The sequence below is a fragment of the Sus scrofa genome, chromosome 2 (genome assembly GCF_000003025.6).
Source record: "Sus scrofa isolate TJ Tabasco breed Duroc chromosome 2, Sscrofa11.1, whole genome shotgun sequence".
NCBI lineage: Eukaryota > Metazoa > Chordata > Mammalia > Artiodactyla > Suidae > Sus > Sus scrofa.
The window spans coordinates 80,113,648-80,133,065 of NC_010444.4; the positions used below are offsets into that span (position 1 = coordinate 80,113,648).

At 54.2% G+C, this 19,418-nt stretch overlaps 1 protein-coding gene across 3 annotated transcripts in view; it reads left to right on the plus strand.

Moving 5' to 3' along the window:
• Positions 1-19,418, plus strand: part of COL23A1 (collagen type XXIII alpha 1 chain) — a 375,037-nt gene that overhangs the window by 347,388 nt on the left and 8,231 nt on the right. For 2 of the 3 annotated variants that reach the window (XM_021084363.1, XM_021084364.1), the window contains 16 exons: positions 3,238-3,354; positions 4,225-4,260; positions 4,917-4,943; positions 7,098-7,151; positions 7,689-7,751; positions 8,157-8,201; positions 9,046-9,123; positions 11,773-11,826; positions 12,051-12,095; positions 12,981-13,070; positions 14,713-14,775; positions 15,096-15,152; positions 15,411-15,437; positions 16,352-16,414; positions 16,498-16,551; positions 16,762-16,788. In XM_021084363.1, the coding sequence (XP_020940022.1) occupies positions 3,238-3,354; positions 4,225-4,260; positions 4,917-4,943; positions 7,098-7,151; positions 7,689-7,751; positions 8,157-8,201; positions 9,046-9,123; positions 11,773-11,826; positions 12,051-12,095; positions 12,981-13,070; positions 14,713-14,775; positions 15,096-15,152; positions 15,411-15,437; positions 16,352-16,414; positions 16,498-16,551; positions 16,762-16,788 (900 nt within the window). The remainder of the gene's footprint in view (positions 1-3,237; positions 3,355-4,224; positions 4,261-4,916; positions 4,944-7,097; positions 7,152-7,688; positions 7,752-8,156; positions 8,202-9,045; positions 9,124-11,772; positions 11,827-12,050; positions 12,096-12,980; positions 13,071-14,712; positions 14,776-15,095; positions 15,153-15,410; positions 15,438-16,351; positions 16,415-16,497; positions 16,552-16,761; positions 16,789-19,418) is intronic. The other variant, XM_021084365.1, reaches the window with a different exon arrangement.

Genomic DNA, 19,418 nt, shown 5'->3' on the forward strand with positions numbered 1-19,418 from the left:
GCTCAGTGGTTAACAAACCCAACTAGTTTCCATGAGGACGCAGGTTCGATCCCTGGCCTCACTCAGTGGGTTAAGATCCATTGCCATGGGCTGTGGTGTAGGTTGCAGACGTGGCTCAGATCCGGTGTTGCTGTGGCTGTGGTGCAGGCTGGCAGCTACAGCTCCAATTCGACCCTCTAGTCTAGAAACTTCCATATGCTGTAGGTTCGGCCCTAAAAAGACAAAAAAAAAAAAGAGCTACCTCCAAGGGGAACACAGCATCCTGTCCATTGCATTCTACTGGTCACACCAGTCACAGGCCCCACTGAGTCAAGAGGGTAGAGAAATGGGAGCTCCCATTGTGGCTCAGTGGGTTAAGAACCCGGCTAGTATCCATGAGGATGCAGGTTCCAACCCTGGCCTCGCTCAGCGAGTTAAGGATCCGGCATTGCTCAGGCTGCAGCATGGGTCACAGATGCAGCTCGGATCCCATGTTGCTGTGGCTGTGGCTCCCATTCAACCCCTAGTCCAGGAACTTCTATATGCTGCAGGTGCAGCCCTAAAAAGAAAAAAGAAAGAAAAAAAGAGAACTTTAAAAAGCAGGTGGAGAAATGGACTCCAGCTCTTGGGGGAATGCCAGGTCCCACTGCAGAGAAGCCCATGGGATGGGAGCCGTTCCTGGAGAATGGAGTCTGCCACTTCCAGTGACCAAGCTTCCTCTCTCCGGGATGGGTTAAGTGGCTTTGCCTCCGGAAATAGCCTGGTGGTGTCTAAATCACCCTCCTGCCTTTCTCACAACACATCTGTTTGCTGACCAGATGGTTTTCCCGAGGCTCAACCCGGGCTTTATAAGTAGACACCATCACGTGTACAGTCGCCGTGTCCTCAAGGTAGACTGGCCGAGTGCTGTGCCTGGGCTGCTGGTGTGCGAGCTCCCCTTGACCCACCCCACGTTCCCAGGGTGAGACCTCAGCCATCCAATCCCAGCGAGGGGAGGGGGAGGAGGAGGCTGCCAGCCTGGTTTCTGAATAACTCCAGGGAAGACCTAGAACCCCCTTTAGGACCTGCTCAAGTGCCTACATGCATTTTCTGCTTTGATAAGGAGAGTCCAGGCCAGTGGCTCCCACCCTGAACCCTTAAGCCATTAAAGGAGCAGCAGAGGGTGGGGTACCTTCAATTGATACCTACTGCAGTATGAAATGAGACAGGATTCACCCACCACCATGGCCGCTCTGGCTAAGTGACCTAACCAAACTCAGTTGTCTTCACTTTTGCCTGGAGTTCTAGCCTCTTGATCAGGAGCCAGGCCAAGTCAGACTGATCAGAAGCTCTGCCTGGTGGACAATGAGAGCTTCAGCTAATCTTTTAATCATGAAAATAAGTGAGCCATGTTTTAGGCGCAGTTGTCTAGAGAGGCAAGTTCTCCCTCTCTAGACAGCTCCACTCTTTTGGATGAAAGCTCCACTCTTTTTCCATGGATGAAAAAAAAAGTCTCTAAAAGAGACAGATGCCTCAGTGGCCGGAGTGGGTGCTGCGTTTCCTAGCTCTGTAGCCCTGGATGAGGGATGACCCTCTCTGACCCCTGGCCAAACTCCATCTGTAAAATGGGATAATAGCAGTGCCCTGGCCAGGTGGTCACAGGGTTGGGTGAGAGAACCTCCAGGAAGGCCTCACCCATCAGCACTGGGCACACAGCAAGGGCTCCATCCACAAAAGGCTTCTTCCTTTCTTGATGACAGGAAGCTTGGTACTGCTGGCACTGGGAGCCAGGCGTGCCCCATTACTATGCCCCATGCCAGTGCTGGGCGGGCATCGCCGAGGCAGCAGGAAGAACCGGTGGCACTGTGGTCTCTCCTTCTTGCAAGGGGTGGTCATGAGGTGAGGGCTCTGGCTGCCTGAGGTCTGACCCAGTACTAACACATCGGAAAGGCAGGGACTTGGTGCTGCATGAGAGACACCCTTTGTCGATCTTTTTTTCTTTCTTTCTTTCTTTTTTTTTTTGAGACAATTATGGATTCACATGCATTTGTAGTAAATAATAGCCCATGTACCCTTCATGCAGTTTCCCCCAGTGGGGGCATCTTGCATCACTATAGTATAATCTCATAGCCAGGAAATTGACGTTGATATAATCCACCAACCTTATTCCATTTTCACCCATTTTATTCATTTGTGCGTGAACTTAGTTCTCTGCAATTTTATCACCCTTGAGATTCATGCAATTATTGCTCCTGCTACCCATTTATAGCTACAGCCACCACCCTCCCTACCCCTATCCCTAACCCCTGGCAACCACTAACCTGTGCTTCATCTCTGTAAATTTGTATTTCAAGAATCTTAGGTAGGAGTTCCCATTGTGGTGCAGGGGTATCAAACCCGACTAGTATCCACGAGAATGCAGGTTCTATCCCTGGCCTCACTCAGTGGATTAAGGATCCAGCATTGCCGTGAGCTGTGGTGTAGGGCACAGCCGCAGCTCTGACTCGATCCCTAGCCTGGGAACTTCCATATGCTGCAAGTGCAGCCCTTAAAAAAAAAAAAAAAAAGAATCTTAGATAAATGCAGTCTTCCAGTCTATGACATTTTGAGACTGGCTTTTTTTCACTCACTCAACATAAATCTCTTGAGATGCATCCAGGTTGCTGCATGTGTCTGTACTTTGTTCTTTTTATTTATTGCTCAGCAGTGTTCCATGATATGGACGTACCCCAGTTGGTTAACCATCCACCCCTGAAGGACACTGGATTGTTTCCAGTTTGGGGCCATTATGAATATAGCTGCTGTGAACATTGATGTACAGGGTTTTGTGTAAACATAAGTTTCTCTTTCTCTGGGACAGATGGCCGAGAGAGCACCTCCATCACTTAGTAAACTGGGAGCGGACCAACCAGGAAGGTCTTTCAGGAAGCATACTGTCCCCATTTCAGAAGGAAAGGGGCTGGTGGGAGCCTTATGCTTTGTCCCACACCCAGTGGGTCTTATGTGTCACCTAAACACCATAGCCGGCCTTCAGGCACTGAGAGCTGGAGAGTCTGCCCGCGCCATGGAGTGTACCAGACCCTGTGGGCCTCTCATGCAGAGGTTTAGGGGACCTCTCCCTTGGTGTGGCCACCAAGAAGCAGCAAGAGGCCCAGTAACAAAGCCCTTTTCTCAGAGACCACAGGGGGCTGGGGCGGGGAAGGCAACAGTGGAGGCCACTCTCTGAGGTCAGAACCCTCCCATCACCCTCATAGTCATGCTGCGCCCCATCTCTTTCAGGGAGACCAAGGGCAAGATGGAGCTGCTGGGCCTCCAGGGCCTCCTGGACCCCCTGGGGCCCGGGGCCCTCCTGGCGACACTGGGAAAGATGGCCCCAGGGGAGCACCAGGCCCAGTGGTAAGAGAGGGCCTGGAGCTGGACCACCCAGGACCTGGTTCTGTAAATACCAAAACCCCAAACCCTGCTCCCAGAATCAAACCCAGCCACAGACCCAGACCCAACCCTACCCCTATCCCCAAGGACAGCCCAGACTCTTACTCAAATCAAACCTTAAATCTAATACTAACCAAGTCCTAAACCCCAATTTAGACCCTGACCTCAAACTCATTCCCAAATCCTGATCCACAGCCACAATGTAGACTGTTATCCAGACCCTAACTCTCACCCCGACAGACTCTGAACCTGACTCCAAACCCAATTCTGATCCCTACAGTCTAACCCCAGATGGATTTTCAGACCCTACCCCTGACCTTGGTTGTAATCTCAGTCCCACTCATGACCCTGAGACCCACATGTGGCTGCTTCTCCACAGGTCTCTGTCAACCTCTTCTCCCCCCCAATCTCTCTTTTCTTCTCGCCCTCTCTCTCACTTTCCCCTCAGTACCAACTAAGCCTCAGTTGTCCTCCCACAGTCCTCACCCAAACATCAGAGTGCAGACTTCATCGTACAACACTTTGCCCTAATTCAGGGCTCCAAGCTGTCCTTCGCCTCCAGTGCAGAGCTGGCACTTCCACCAAACTGCCATCAGGGTCCCCTGTCAGGGCAGCTACGCAGGTGACTCACCCATTCCTTGTCACGTTGGGCATGTAACACCCTGAGCCTCAACTTTCTCATCTGAAAGTAGGGACCATGACACCCACTTTTCAGAGTTTTCTTGCATGAGAGAATGAACTTGCCACCCCTGCCCAGGGTCTAGCAGGAGATGAGGGCTCGGTCCTCTGTGAGTTCCTGCCTCCCCTCATTGCTCTCCTCTTATGCCTCCTCAGGGCCCCAAAGGAGAAAATGGACACGAAGGCGAGATGGTGAGTAACCAGGGCGCTTCAGAAACCTGGGCTGGCAGGACTCTGGAAGCCGCCTCCACCCCCACCCACCAACACCAAGTTGTGCCTGTGGCTGTGTGCACACGCACGCCTGAGCGCACACCTGCGCTCTTGCCGCCCACCCGCAGTGGGGAGCAGATGGGCCAGGCTCCCAGTTACCCCAGACTTCTCACCACCCCACCTCCCTGGGAAGGAGCGCCCCCTGCTTGAGATGTCATAAAGATTTCTATCCAAGACACAAATGGACAGCATGACTGGATTCCAGCTACAGCCCTGCCTCACCCTCTATAAAATGAGGATGGGGAGTTCCCATCGTGGCTCAGCGGTTGATGAACCCGACTAATATCCATGAGGATGCGGGTTTGATCCCTGGCCTTGCTCAGTGGATTAAGGATCTGGCATTGCTGTGAGCTGTGGTGTAGGTCGCAGACTGGGCTCAGATCCCAAGTTGCTGTGGCTGTGGTGTAGGCCAGCAGCTGCAGCTCCCATTCAACCCCTAGCCTGGGAACTTCCATATGCGGCAGGTGAGCCCCTAAAAAGCAAAAAATAAAATAAAATGAAATAAAATAAGGATGATAAGGAAGACAGCCCAGGAGCAACCTCCAGGGTCATGTTTAATGCCTCTTCTCTCGTTCCAGGGCCCAATTGGACCCCCAGGGCCCAAGGTAAGTGCTTCTCACTCCTCGTCTCAGACCTGGGTGTTTGGGTTCCCTCACCCCACCACCTTCCCCTACCTTCTTCCTTGAAACCAAAGCCACAGGGTTAGGAGACAGTTTCAGGGCCTTGGGCAAGTGAATTTATCACTCTGGGCCTCAGTTTATTCATCTGTCAAATGGGGATATGATGAAACTTTCCTGCCTTACCTTCATGCCAGGTTGTGAGGATCAAAGAATAAAACCCATTAGCTTGTCTGCTCTCTTTTCGTCCTTCCTTGAGCAGTGCCTGCAGGGGCAGGAAGGCAGGCTGTGGTCCCCCCTGAAGGAGCCAGAGCCCCCGGACTGAGCAGGAGGGGAGGGTGGGAGAGGAGCCCCATTTAGTGAGCACCTGATGGGATCCAGGGGCGCAATGCCTGCTTTCTAATCTCGCAGCCACTTCTGAGGCTGAGGGTCTCCCAGTCCTGCTTTCAGTCCTGCTTACCCAAGGTCATTCAGCTTGGGAGGGGTCAGGTCGGAGTCGGAGTTCAAAACCATCAGCCCCACCACCCACATGCATCTCTCTGATAGGGTCACCAGGGCCCCTTCTACCAAAGGAGCTGCTGCCTGGTGTCCAGGTGGCTATGACCTCTCTCTTGCATCCCCGTTGTCTCCCCTTCAGGGTGAGCCTGGTGTTCCCAGAGAGAAGGTGGGGATAGCCGTGGAGGGCCTTCTTGGCAGGGATGTGGGAAGTGGCTGGAGAGAAAGGCAGGACCTGGGCATGGTGGGACCTCACTGAGGGTGGCTGCTCTGACCTCTGTCTCTGAAGTCAGGATCCCTTTCATTCATTTACTCATTCACTCTTAGAAAAACACATCAAACACATCCAGTTACTCAAGCACATCAAATGTGTCCCCAGGGAGTTCCCGTCATGGCTCAGCGGGTTAAGAACCCGACTAGTACTCATGAGGATGTGGGTTCAAATCCTGGCCTCGCTCAGTGGGTCAACGATCCATTGTTGCTGTGAGCTGCAGCATAAGTCTCAGACTCGGCTCAGATCCAGTGTTGCTGTGGCTGCAGTGTAGCCTGATAGCTATGGCTCCGATTCAACCCCTAACCTGGGAACTTCCATGTGCTGTAGATATGGCAAAAAAAAAAATCCCCACATCAAATTGGTTTTCCAAGTGTGGCCTCTGGACCAGCAGTATCAGCATCACTGGGAACTCATTAGACACCCACACCAGGGGCCCACCCCAGAGGTGCTGTGTCAGAACCACTAGGGGTGGGCTGTGCCGTATTCAAGCAGCCCCTGGGTGGTGCTAACATGTGCTCAGGTTTGGGAACCACTGACCCAGACTGACCTCCCCCCATTGCTTCCTGTGGCCGGGCCTCCTCCTTCTGCTGATCCTCCTCCGGGGGACTGTCCTCAGCCACCTACTGAAGCACATGCTCTCCCCAAGTCCCTCTCCAGCCCACCATTTCTTTTTTTTTTTTTCACCATTTCTAGGGCCGCACCCACAGCATATGGAGGTTCCCAGGCTAGGGGTCCAATCGGAGCTATAGCTGCTGGCCACAGCCACAGCCACAGCCACACAGGATCCAAGCCACGCCTGCGACCTACATCACAGCTCACGGCAACACCGGATTCTTAACCCACTGAGCAAGGCTAGGGATCGAACCCACAACCTCATGGTTCCTAGTCGGATTCGTTAACCACTGAGCCATGACAGGAACTCCCCCACCATTCTTTTATATGGCTTCCTGGCACGGCTACTTGCTGGGTGGGTCATGTATTTATCTGGATGTTTCCTTGCCCTCAGTCTCCTCTGACCCATTGAGCAGGGCCCTCGTCTTCCTGGCCCACAGAGGGTGTTCAGAGATGTCTGTTGACCGAAGGAATGAATCCCTATCCCTCACCTACCCAGCTCCTTCCGCACACACCTACTGGGGTGTTTTCTGGGCTGGTGGGGACAGGCAACAGGGGACAGAGGCAGATCAGACCGCACCCCTGCTCTAGATGGATGAGGAGTAGAGGGGGGGGCGCCTGCCTTGACCCAGTGTAACCAGTGCTGCTGCCAGGAATGGACCAGTGTGCAAGGGCAGTGCAGAGGGGGGATGGTCACCTAACTGTCCGAGGGTCTGGCCAGCGTGTCCAGAGGGCTGCAGCCTCTGCTCTTCTCTCCTCAGGGGGATGATGGGACACCAGGCCAGCCAGGACTCTCTGGACCCGCAGGGCCCAAGGTAGGTGCATGTCCCTCCCCCGGTGGTCCCCCTGCCTCCCATCTCCCCAGTTCCCATCTGCATGGTGACAGCCCTACCAGCCCCTCTCACCTCCTGGGAAGGTGAGCTGATGACCAGGGCAAGGCAGGGGGAAGCGAGAGGAAGGCCCAGGTCCCGCTCACCAACGGGCCTGGCCCTTCCCTCCCCTTACACCCTCAAGTCTTCTGGTCCCCATCTTAGGTGGCCCCAGTCTGCCCTGTCCCCAAGCCAGGAACTGGGTGTCATCCTTGTTCCCCCAACCCCTCAAGAAGGCCACCAGATCCCAGCCAGCCTGCCTCCAAACTGGCTGAGGGCCTGAGCTGCCCCAACTATGCATCAGGACCAGACCAGAGGGTGGCCTTGGTCCTGAGTCCCCTGGGCTGGGCTGAGCCCACAACACCCCACCCCACCCCACCCTCACCTCCAAGAGGGCTCAGGCATGTTCTCAGGAACTATTCTGGAAGCCTGCAGACCTGGGCAGCCCCCGGCACCCTCTCACCACACATACCTCTGTTGCAGGGCGAGCCAGGGAGCTCAGGGCCTCCAGGAGAGAATGGCGTGGACGGAGCCCCAGGGCCCAAGGTGACGTCACAGTGCGCTGCTCTGGTTCCCAAAGGCCCATCACGGGGAGGAGACCGGTTTCACCTCCAATTTGCACTTTTAAGTTGGGAATCCGGGAGGGCCCTGGTCCAGGGGTCATGTTCAACTGGCAGTCAAGAGGCTGGCCTGGGGACAGGTGGCAGTGGTTCTGGATGAGTGACAAAGCCCAGCTGCGTGGCTAAGTCACTGCGCAGCCTTGGGCATCTGGGCCTCGCTGGCCCATCTTTACACAAGGGCTCAGAGGAAGGTCTCGCTCAGGGAGCCCCATCCCTGTGGTGCCAGTCACGTACACTGGGCCCTGCGCCCTTTAGGGACGAGGGGACAGGAGGGAGCAGGAGAGCCTCTGGCTTCAGCCCTGCCCCTGGCTGCAACTGTGCATCTCCACAGGGGGAGCCCGGCCAGCCAGGCGCCGATGGAGCCACCGGGCCCCGGGTAAGTAGTCTCTCCTCCAGCCTCCCTGATGGGATTCAGGGTCTTGTTCCTGCAGGAACCCCTGTCCCCCAGAGACCCCAGAGGAGCAGTGGAGCTCCAGGAACCAGGAGTCTTTTTTTTTTTTTTTAATGTATGTCTTAGTGATAATTTTGCTTTTAATCTCATAATACGTTCTTTTTGGTATAAAGAACGCCCTCCCTGGTGTTCAACTGTGGACATGAAAATGAGAATCCTGGAGTTCCCATCATGGCTCAGCGGTAATGAACCCAACTAGTATAGTATCCATGAGGATGTGGGTTCTATCCTTGGCCTTGTTCAGTGGGTTAAGGCTCTAGCATTACTACAAGCTATGGTGTAGGTCACAGACACAGCTCAGATCTGGTGCGGCTGTGGCTGTGGCTGTGGCTGTGGCATAGGCTGGCAGCTGTAGCTCCGATTCAGCCCCTCGCCTAGGAACTTCCATATACTGCAGGTGCAGCCTTGAAAAGTAAAAATAAGTAAATAACTCAGGGACGGGCTTCAGTGGCCTCAGTTCCCACATGAGGGTGAATCACAGCCTCTCCTCAACTAGGCAGAGGTGTGTTCCTCACTTGGCCCCAGGCCTCCCCCTTCCCTCGTGTCACCCCCTGCCCAGCCTGTGGAGCGCACAGTCAGTGAACCAGGGTGCCACTGCCCAAGAGAATGCAAGGAGTTACCATCGTGCTGGGGGCTGCCCGGGGTTCCGCTGAGAGCTATCACTCAGCTCCTGGGCCTGAGTGCAGTCCAGGGTTACTAGGTCCTTCAGGTGAAATAGAAACACCTACCAGGCTCTTCGCTGAAATTCTTCCTCTTCTTCCTGCCTCAGGGTCCTCCAGGCCTCAAGGGTGAGCAAGGAGACACAGTGGTGATTGACTACGATGGCAGGATCTTAGACGCCCTTAAGGTAGCCTTCCTGGTGGACCCCGATAAGCCCTTACTATTCATCTCCTGGGGGAATAATCACTTACTTTGTGTATAAACCCTGCCCTTCTTTACACAAGGGACCAGGGGACGCTTAATACAAAGACCCCAGCTTTGCCAGGTGCCTGACACAAGATCAGTGCTCTGGGCAGACCCATGTGATGCTGAGAGAGCTGCTGTGAATGGGGCTCATGTGGTCCTGAGCTCCCCAGAGGCCAAGGCAAAGAGGGAAGTTTGCCCCTCAGGGGCAGGAGGCTGGGCCTCCCAGGGCCTTCCTTGGGAACCAGGCTGGAGGTCCAGGTCTTCTAATGACCACTGGGGGAGGAGAGTGTGGCAAGGCCTGCCTATGCCAGGAGACTCAGGATCTGTGTGGCCCCTGCACCAGTGCTGGGCAAACTTGGGACCCATCAGCAGTGGAGAGAGGGGTTGAGTGCCAGCTGCTCATAGGTACTGGGAAGAGGAGCTGGGTAGGGGAGAGGTGGTCCTTGGAGATGAGACTGGGTGTTGGCACCTAACCCCACCTGAGCTTCAATTTCAGTTATCTCCCACAGGCCTCAGGGAAGCTCAAGCTGATGGTAACGGTGCCCACCCCAGGCCAGCATGGTGTGCTATGACGTGGCCCTAGGGCCTGCATATGCATGGTTGTCCCAGGCTGGCTGGGAGCCACATGGAGATGCTCCCTCAGTTCAGAGAGGCAGGAAGTGGATTTGGGATACCAGACAGAGAGGATGACTGGACTTGATGGGCAACAGGCAGACATAGAGGGGTGAAGTTAAAAAACACATACTGTGGGGAGGCTAGCTGGTGAATTGTGTGGAAGGTGGGGGGAGCAGGAGGCAGAAAAGCCACTGGGGAGGCAGATGCTGGGCCTGGGCCTGGAGAAGGGTCGGGGGAACAGAGGAAGCTTGTAAGACCAGGGACATCTCAGTGGAGGCGCCAAGAAGAGAGGGTAGGTTGCACGATATGGAAGCAATGTGTGTCCATCAACAGATAGATGGATAAAAAAGATATGGTGTTATGTATGCAGTGGAATATTACTAAGCCATAAAAAAGAATTAAAGTTTGCCATTCACGGCAACATAAATGGACTTGGAGGGTATTATGCTAAGTGAAATATGTAAGACAGAGAAAGACAAATACTGTACGTTATCACTTATAGGTAGATCTAAAAATATATATAACCATATATATATAGTGGACACAACAAAAAAGGAAGCAGCCTTACAGATGTAGAGAACAAACGAGCAGTTACCACTGGGGAGGGAGAGGGGCAAATTCAGGGTAGGGGATTAAGAGGCACAAACTATCATGTATAAAATAAGCTATCGGTGGTAATGAACCCAAGCAGTCTCCATGAGGACACGGGTTCCATCCCTGGCCTCATTCAGTGGGTTGATGATCCAAGCAAGCTGTGGTATAGGTCACAGATGTGGCTTGGATCTGGAATTGCTGTGGCTGTGGTGTAGGCCTACAGCGGCAGCTCTGATTCAACTCCTAGCCTGGGAACTTCCATATGCCGCAGGTGCTGCCCTAAAGCAAACAAACAAACAAAAAAAGGCTACAAGGATATATTGTACAACATGGGGAATATAGCCAATATTTTTTAATAACTAGAAGTGGAATACAACCTTTAAAAATTGTGACTCACTACATTGTACACCTGTAAGTTATCTGCTTTTTAGGGCCACACCTGCAGCATTTGGAAATTATGCTCCATATGCCACGGGGCAGCCAAAAGTGAAAAAATAAAAATAAATTGGGGTGGTAGTTCCCATCATGGCACAGCGGAAACGAATCCAACTAGGAACCATGAGGTTGAGGGTTGGTTCCCTGGCCTCGCTCAGTGGGATAAGGATCCAGCATTGCTGTGAGCTACGATGTAGGTCGCAGATGCGGCTCAGATCCCATGTTGCTGTGGCTGTGGTGTAGACTGGCAGCTGTAGCTCCGATTCGACCCCTAGTCTGGAAATCTTCATGTGCCATGGGTGTGGCCCTAAAAAAGAAAATTAAATTTAAAAAAATAAATCGAGGGCAGGTTGGCGAGAGGAGATAGCTGGAAGAGGCCTGGAGTTTGGTGGGCTGGGGGCTGGGCGGTTGTGGGCATTGTGAGGGTGCATGACTGTGGGGGGTGGTGGGCAGGAGGCCTGCAGAAATCCCGGGTGGGAATCAGAGCTTGGGAGTGAAGACGCTATCCCCTACCCTTAAGACCAAAAGATGCCTGGGACCAGCAGATGCCACCAGAGTTCCCAAGAGAGGCAGACAGTGCCATGCTGGGCCACTGTTGGGGATATGATTTTTAGTTGGCTTTGAATGCCAGCTGGAGATTTACACTTGCTTCTAGAAGCAATGGGGAGCCATCGCAGGCTCTTGAGCAAAAGTGTTGTAAAGAAATCTATACTGAGGGTCCTGGGGCCCTCCACGGCAGTAGACACTGTGATATCTTAGCCAATGCCTGGTGCTGCCCACCTTGTCTACCCTCAAAGCACAAGGCTGGACCTGACTGAGTGGGAAGTGGGCTCCAAGGGTCACTGCTGTAGCCCAGCTGGACAGGGATGTGGCCTCCAGATGGAGGGTGGGTGGGCAGGGATGGGAGGCCCCGCCTAAACGCTGACCACTTGTCTTTCATACACAGGGTCCTCCTGGCCCACAGGGGCCCCCAGGGCCACCAGGGATCCCAGGAGCCAAGGTCAGTGCACATGCAGCTGCGTGCCCCCCCTCCAACGCCCCAGTCTCCAGGACTCCCCTCTCTCTGCCTCGGCTTCTCTCCCAGGGGGTGTCCGGTTCTGAAGGTCCTACTGTAGGGATCCTACCCAGGGCCAGTGGGCTGCTTGGGGGAGACAGCCCGGCCACAAATCCCAGCTGGGAGCCAAGGGACACCACAAACCCTCTTGCTGTCCCTCCCCCTCACAGGGCGAACTTGGATTGCCGGGTGCTCCAGGGATCGACGGAGAGAAGGTCTCTGGGCCTTTCGTTTCCTTGGTGATGCTGGTACCTGGCATTGGGCTGTGTGTGTGTGTGTGTGTGTGTGTGTGTGTGTGTGTGTGCGCGCGCGCACGCACACGCGTGCACGGAGTTGGAGAGAGGCCACAGAACAGAGTGGACTCTGGAGCCTCTGGTTCTGCCCGTAGGCCTCAGGCAAACTGCTGGCTTTCTGGCAGCCTCAGTTTCTCACCAGCAGGCGAATGTATAGCAGGGCTGCCATGAGGGTTACATAGCTGTGCATGGAACACACTTCACAGCGGTGCCTGGCACATAATAGTAAAGAGTCTTCAGATGTTAGCTAATCGTGTCACCATCATTGTTAGTGTTACTGTAAGAGTCCGTGTGTGTGTGTGTGTGTGTGTGTGTGTGTGTGTGTGTGATCCTATGTAGACACTACACTGTCCACAGGTGTCACTTGACATCCATGGGTATATCTTTAGCTCTGAGTCCCTAGTGTGTGGCATACAGCGGACGTAACCCAGTTGATTGAATGAAGGAATGCAGCGGCTGGACAGGTGGCTAGGGGATGGTTGGTTGTCCATGGCAAATGGGGACTTCCACCACTGGCTCCTGAGACGTGAGCATAAGGTTGGCCCCAAGCCCCTTACGTTCCCCCTTGGTGGCTGCCTGGTCCCACTGGCTCCACCCGCTCTGCCCCCTCCCCCACCTGCATCCGTGCTTGCAGTGAGGCAGGCTGGGGGTGCCCCTTTCCTGTCCCCATCTAGAGCCCTCTGCTAATTTGTCACCTGAGCTAGAGGAGAGGAAGTGAAGGTCTGGCCTGGCTGGGACAAAGCTCTGGGGACCATCAGTGTCGGGGGATGGAGACTGCCTACTGACCCCTTGATCTGTGGCTTTCAGGGTCCCAAAGGACAGAAAGGAGACCCAGGAGAGGCTGGGCCAATCGGACCCAAAGGAGAAGCAGGCGAGATGGGCCTGTCGGGCCTCCCGGTATGCGGCTGGGTGGTGGGCCCCACCCTTCTTGCCCTACGCGGGGGTCCTGAGGTGAATGTGTGCCCACCACGGCACCAGCCAGGGGCTGTGGTCCTCAGCCCAGTTCCAGCCCACCTGGCAATGAAGGGAAGCTCTGGGCTGCCCTGACTCTGAGCTTCTACTTCCTTCTCCATAGAATGACCTATCTCCAGAGGCCTCCTTGGAGGTGGAAGGAGGCCCTGCCTGGTGGAAGTGGGTAGGCAGGTGGTTAGACCAGGAGCTCGACAGCCCAAGTTTGCATCCTGCTCCACCTTGTACTGTCTATGGAACCCTGCACAATGAACTAACCTCCCTGGGCCTCAGTTTCCTCAGCTCTAAAATGAGCGTGATAGGAGTTCCCTGGTGGCCTAGTGGTTAAGGACTCAACACTGTGACTGCTGTGGCTTGGTATCAATCCCTGGCCCAGGAACTTCTTCATGCCACAGGCACAGCAAAAAAAATTTTTTTTTTTCTTTTTTTGTCGTTTTGCCATTTCTTGGGCCGCTCCCACAGCATATGGAGATTCCCAGGCTAGGGGTCAAATCGGAGCTGTAGCTGCCAGCCTACGCCAGAGCCACAGCAACACGGGATCCGAGCCGTGTCTGCAATCTACACCACAGCTCACGGCAACGCTGGATCCTTAACCCACTGAGCAAGGCCAGGGATCGAACCTGCAACCTCATGGTTCCTAGTTGGATTCTTTAACCACTGGGTCACAACAGGAACTCCCCAAAAAAAATTTTTAATTAAAGAAAGGGGGCCAAGTTCCCATGGTGCCTCAGCAGGTTCCAAACCCAACTAGTATCCATGAGGATGTGGGTTCAATCCCTGGCCTCGCTCAGTGGGTTAAGGATTTGGTATTGCCACAGGCTGTGGTGTAGGTTGCAGACACAGCTCAGATCTGGCATCACTGTGGCTATGGTGTAGGCCGGAAGCTGCAGCTCTGATGTGACCCCTAGCTTGGGAACTTCCATATGCTCTAGGTGTGGCCCTAAAAAGACAAAAAAGGGGAAAAAATGGGGGTCGAGTTCCCTTGGTGGCACAGTGTGTTAAGGATCTGGCATTATTACTGCAGCAGCTTGTGGTGCAGGTTCAGTCCCTGGCCCCAGAACTGCTGCATGCTACAGGTGCAGCCAAAAAAATAATAATAATGAGATCAAGTGAAAAAAAGTTGTTCCTAAAAAATGGTGAAATCTCCCACTCCCACGAGGGAACGCAAGGACAGGGTTGAGAATGGTCGGCAAGCATGTGATCAATACCCACCGTCACTGTCATTTTTATCATCGCTCTTGTCATGCATGGCCAGATGGGAAAAGCTGCCACCACTCACATCCATTGTCCATCCATGAGGCTCCCTCGGCTAGAGAGCTGGTGCCAGGATTCAAACCCAGGGTCATTGCTTCCAGAGCCCTGGCCGCCCCTGCCCTACAGGAAACAATTTATACCACTGCTAATATGCTCTCTGAACACCCACTGATTTAGTGGAAACTATTTTAAGCTGCAAAGGCCAACCTGTCGCTGCTGCCAGGAAGCCTTATGAGGGAAGAAGGGGAGGTGCTGAGCCCATGGGTGGTGGTGTCGATGATGGGCACAAAGGACTCAAGGCCATCCTATCCTGCAGGGCACCGATGGCCCCAAGGGAGAGAAAGGAGAGCCAGCACCTGACAACCTACAGGAGAGCCTGGTAAGGGGGTTGCTGGGGGTCTCCGAGCCACACCCTGCTCCCTGGGGCCAGAGCCTTGGGACATCAGGACCACCTGGCCTGACCAAGCCCAAGGCAGTGAGGGAGGGGGCAGGGGAGCTTGAGGCCTGTCTTTGAACCCAAAGGCCAGCACTGGGCCCCCCACCAGGCAATGCCCTCCTGGGGACAGGAGGTAGCCTCAGCCAGGTGGCTCAGCACCCAGCACCCAGGAAGTGCTCCTTCAATGTCCAATGAGTTCATTTAGGGGTGAGGGTGAGGGATGATGGGGCAATGGGTGACTAACCCACCTCTGACCTTCCTAGGCCCAGATCATAGTGGAACCAGGGCCCCCAGGCCCCCCTGGTCCCCCCGGCCCCATGGTAAGAATATTGGGCTTGAAGAAGCTGGGATATGAAGAGGGCGGCGGGCTCAGCCCCAGAGGATACCCAGGATGGGGTGGGGTGGGGCACATCAGGCAAGGAGGGCAGAGCCCGAGTCTGGGCTTTGGAGGTTGCAGAGGGCAGGGCCACAGGGACCGGTGAGTAGCCCTCAAGCCTTTTTAGCCACTCCAAGAGGGCCTGGCCCAAAGGTCTGGGCCCAGCCCGATGGTCTTTCTGATCTACCTTCTCCTCCTCCAGGGCCCTCAAGGAATCCAGGGTCCCAAGGTGAGTTCTGGAGCATGTGTGGGAGGCCCCCTACTTGCTACAGGCTCACAGCCTGGACAGTTCCAAAGGTCTTGCCAGTAGGCAAAGTGAGGACCCCACCCTCAGCCCAGGACCAGCCCTGTGTCTTCCCAAGACCTGATTCCCAGTCTGCTGTAGAACAGCCTCCTGAGGTCCTCAGAGACAGTGCCCCCACCTGGCCTCTCCATTCCTTGCCCCACCCCCACCCCCTTGCCCCCCACATGCACATCTGTCTCTTAACTGCCCACAGCCTGGACATGCAGTCTTGGGTCTAGCATGTATTACCCAAGGTTGTGGCCTCTGCTCCTCAATTAAAACCGTGAGCGTGGCCTGCCCGGATGCCCTGTCCTGTGGAGGCCTCACTGCATCTCCCTCACTTACCCTGGGGGAGAATCCCACTCTGTCCCCCCCCACTCAGAGGCTGATGGGGCCTCAGAAGCATGGAATCCCAGAGCCGAGTGGGGCCCGACCAGATGTACTGCTTCTGGTTCTGTTTTGTCCCTCGGCCTCCCCAGATCGTGTTTAGAAGAGGCAGCGGCTGTCAGGCCCAGGGTCCAAGGCTGAGGCTTAGAAGCCCAGTTGCTACTCAGCCCTACCACTTCCTGGCCGTGTGGCCAGGCCTGTCCCTGCCCCTCGCTGTGCCTGTCTTTCCTCATCTGTGACATGGATGTGACCAGAACCCCCTTCCCTGATTACCAAGGGCACCCATGCGTGGGAAAAGTTAAAACCTGCCTGCCCACATTCTGGTCATTTGCACCGGAAGGAAGCCAGGGCGGGGCTTCTCAGAGCCTAGAGTCTGTCCCTCTGCCCTGTACATTCTGGTTCCAACTCAGGCCCCACCTTTTCCTGTCCTGCCTCGGTCTGCCCCCCTTAACTGATGTCTCTCCTGTTCCCAGGGCTTGGATGGAGCAAAGGGAGAGAAGGGTGTGTCTGGCGAGAGAGGCCCCAGCGGCCTGCCTGTGAGTGTCACGAGCCTTGTTTGTCCTTAGAGGCTTTAATTTCTGTAACTGTCAGGCCTCTTACCCATTCCTTTTCCACCCAGGGCCCAGCCGGCCCGCCAGGCCTTATTGGGCTGCCAGGAACCAAAGGAGAAAAGGTAACCACTTTCCTTTAATGCCCGCCCCACTCCCTGCAACTGTGGCTACCTGTCTGTGGTGTCACTCAGCCCTGGGGGCTCAAGCCCTGCACTTCACTGGCCCCTGGGGCCAGAGCTGAGGTTCTGTGGACAATTCACAGGGCTGAACTTCCCAGTAGCTCCCAGCACCTCCTTCTTAGCCCCCTCAATCTCCACTTTGTCTCTCCTCAGGGCAGACCCGGGGAACCAGGACTAGATGTAAGTATCTCACCAGCATCTGTGACCGGGTCCCTCTAGGTGTAATGTTCGCCATTGCGCTGCCCATATGGTAACTTGATCTGGTTGGCTTGAATGTAACCCCCTTCCCTATGGCTGGGACTACAGCTGACTGGTTTCCCCCAGTGTCCCCTAGGGCGAAGTCCAGTGCACAGCCTAGAGTAGGTGCTTTATTGACGGATGGATGAATGGGAGTTGGGATGGGTGGATAGAGGATTGGGAATAAGGTGGGTGGGATGATGGGTGGATGGATGATAAATTAATAGATGATGAATAGAGGATGGATGGATGGATGGGTGATAGCTGAATAGATGGTGGGTGGAGGATGGTAGAGGATGGTGGAGGATGGATGGAGGATGGATGGATAATCCATTGGAGTGGGAGGTGGGAAGAGCAGTGAGAAACCTGCTGCAGTATCCTGGTGAGAGTTTATGAGGCTTCAACGAGGGCGGTATTGTGGAAATGAGAGAAGTATTAACCCAGTGCTGGTTGAATCAAGTATCTTTTGGTTGCAAGAGACGGAAAACACAATTTAAACTGGTTTAGGCTGCCTGGCTAGCTCAGTCGGTAGAGCATGAGACTCATAAACTGGTTTAAACTGACTCACATCCAGACATATGGCACATGGATCTAGGGTTCAAGTGTGTCAACACAACCTAACTTCTCTTATTCCTGCTGCTTCTGTTTGGGTATCATTCCAATTCCCACATGGTGATGAGATGGAGAAGTTCTCTTATGGTGCAGTGGGTGAAGGATCCAGCGTTGTCACTGCTGTGGCACGGGTTCAGTCCTCAGCCCAGGAACTTCCACATGTCACAGTGGCAGCCAAAAAAATACATATATACATATTTCCGGGAGTTCCTGTTGTGGCACAGTGGAAGTGAATTCAACTAGCATCTGTGAGGATGTGGGTTTGATCCCTGGCCTCGCTCAGTGGGTCAGGGACCCAGTGTTGCTGCAACCTGTGGTGCAGGTCAAAGACACAGCTCAGATTCCGAGTTGCTGTGGCGATGGCATAGGCCAGCAGCTGTAGCTCTGGCAACTTCCATATGCCACAGGTGCAGCCCTAAAAAAAAGAAAAAGCAAGAGCTGGAGACCTGCATGCTCCTAGGTCCAAATCCTGGAGAAAGGCTGCTTGCCTCCCTCTCTAATGTATGAGAAAAAAATCTGATCAACAATTATTGGCCCCACCTGGGTCGACACTGAACCATTGCTCGGCCATAAGAATGCCATGCCCTGATTGGTCAGGCCTGCCCATGTGCTCCATCCTGGAACTGGGGGTGGAGATGGCAGATTATGAGAAGGGAAGGTAGTTCCCAGGAAAATCAGGTAGCTATTGCAAGGGAGGAGTGACTGGATGCAGAGCTGCCAGGATTCTGGTGTCCACCCTAGACTTTAAGGAGAGAATGTCACCTTGGAGAAGACCTGCAGACAAGGAAGAGGAAGAATTCTAGCCTGAGTTTCTGACTGGGAGGGCCATGTTCCATCATTGAGGAAGGTCGGGAGAAGAAGACACTGCCGAATCCAGCTCAGGCCCTGGACCCAGAGAGGTAGTGGGGGTGGAGCTAAAGAGACTCCATGCCACCAGCAGGGAGGCCACAGCTGCCCTCTGGGAGGCCTTAAGCTCAGAATGGCATTTCAGGCCACACCTACTTGCTCTACCTGGCAAACTCCTGGCACCTGCTCAACCAGGCCCAGCTGAAATGGGGAGTCTGCTCAGAAGCCTTACCTGACTCCACGCCTGGACAGAGCAGCCCCTTTCCCTGAGACCACATGGGATCTGGTCTAGATCTGTCCCTGAGCATTGTTCATCACCTTCTGCATCCCACTGCCTGCCATGCTAGACTGTGTACATTGTATCTTTTAATTTATGGCAGTGACTCAGTGATGACAGAGAGAGGCTAGATGCCCTTGTAAGAACTTATTACGCGCATTTCTCAAGGAAAGGGCATGCCCCGCCTTACAGGGCCTCATGGAGAAGCACCAGGTTTGGCTAAGAGGCAGAAAGGAGTGAGGGGAAAGCCTAGGCCAGGGCTTATATTGGGATTTCCATGGGAAAGTAAGAGTAAAGAGTTTAGGATTGGCTAGTTTGAATAATCCTGGCAGGCTAGCTATAGGGGTGGGCTCTAGTTGCCTGCCACCTGGCCCTGATGATTTGGGGCAGGGGGAATACTGACTTGGTGTGTGAGAGTTGGATAGAGGGGATGGTTGGGGGATTGGTTAGTTTGCATCTGAAACACGTGCTCCCAACCTAGCCCTTTGCTATCCCTAAAAATTGGCTAGTCCTGGGAGGGGCAGGCTCTTACCAGCCAGCAAGATTTTGAGGCCATCAATACATCATAAGATAGAAAAAATAAAGAACATGGAGTTCCTATGTGGCACAGCAGGTTACAGGTCTGGCATTGTCTCTGTAGTGGCTCAGGTTGCAGCTGTGGCTCAGATTTGATCCCTGGCCCGGGAACTTCAGTATGCTGCGGTTGTGGCCAAAAAAGAAAGAAAAAGGAAAGGAGGGAGGGAAGAAGGAAGGAAGGAAGGGAGTTCCTGTTGTGGCTCAGTGGGTTAAGAACCCAACTTTGTATTCATGAGGATGTGGGTTCAATCCCTTGTCTTGC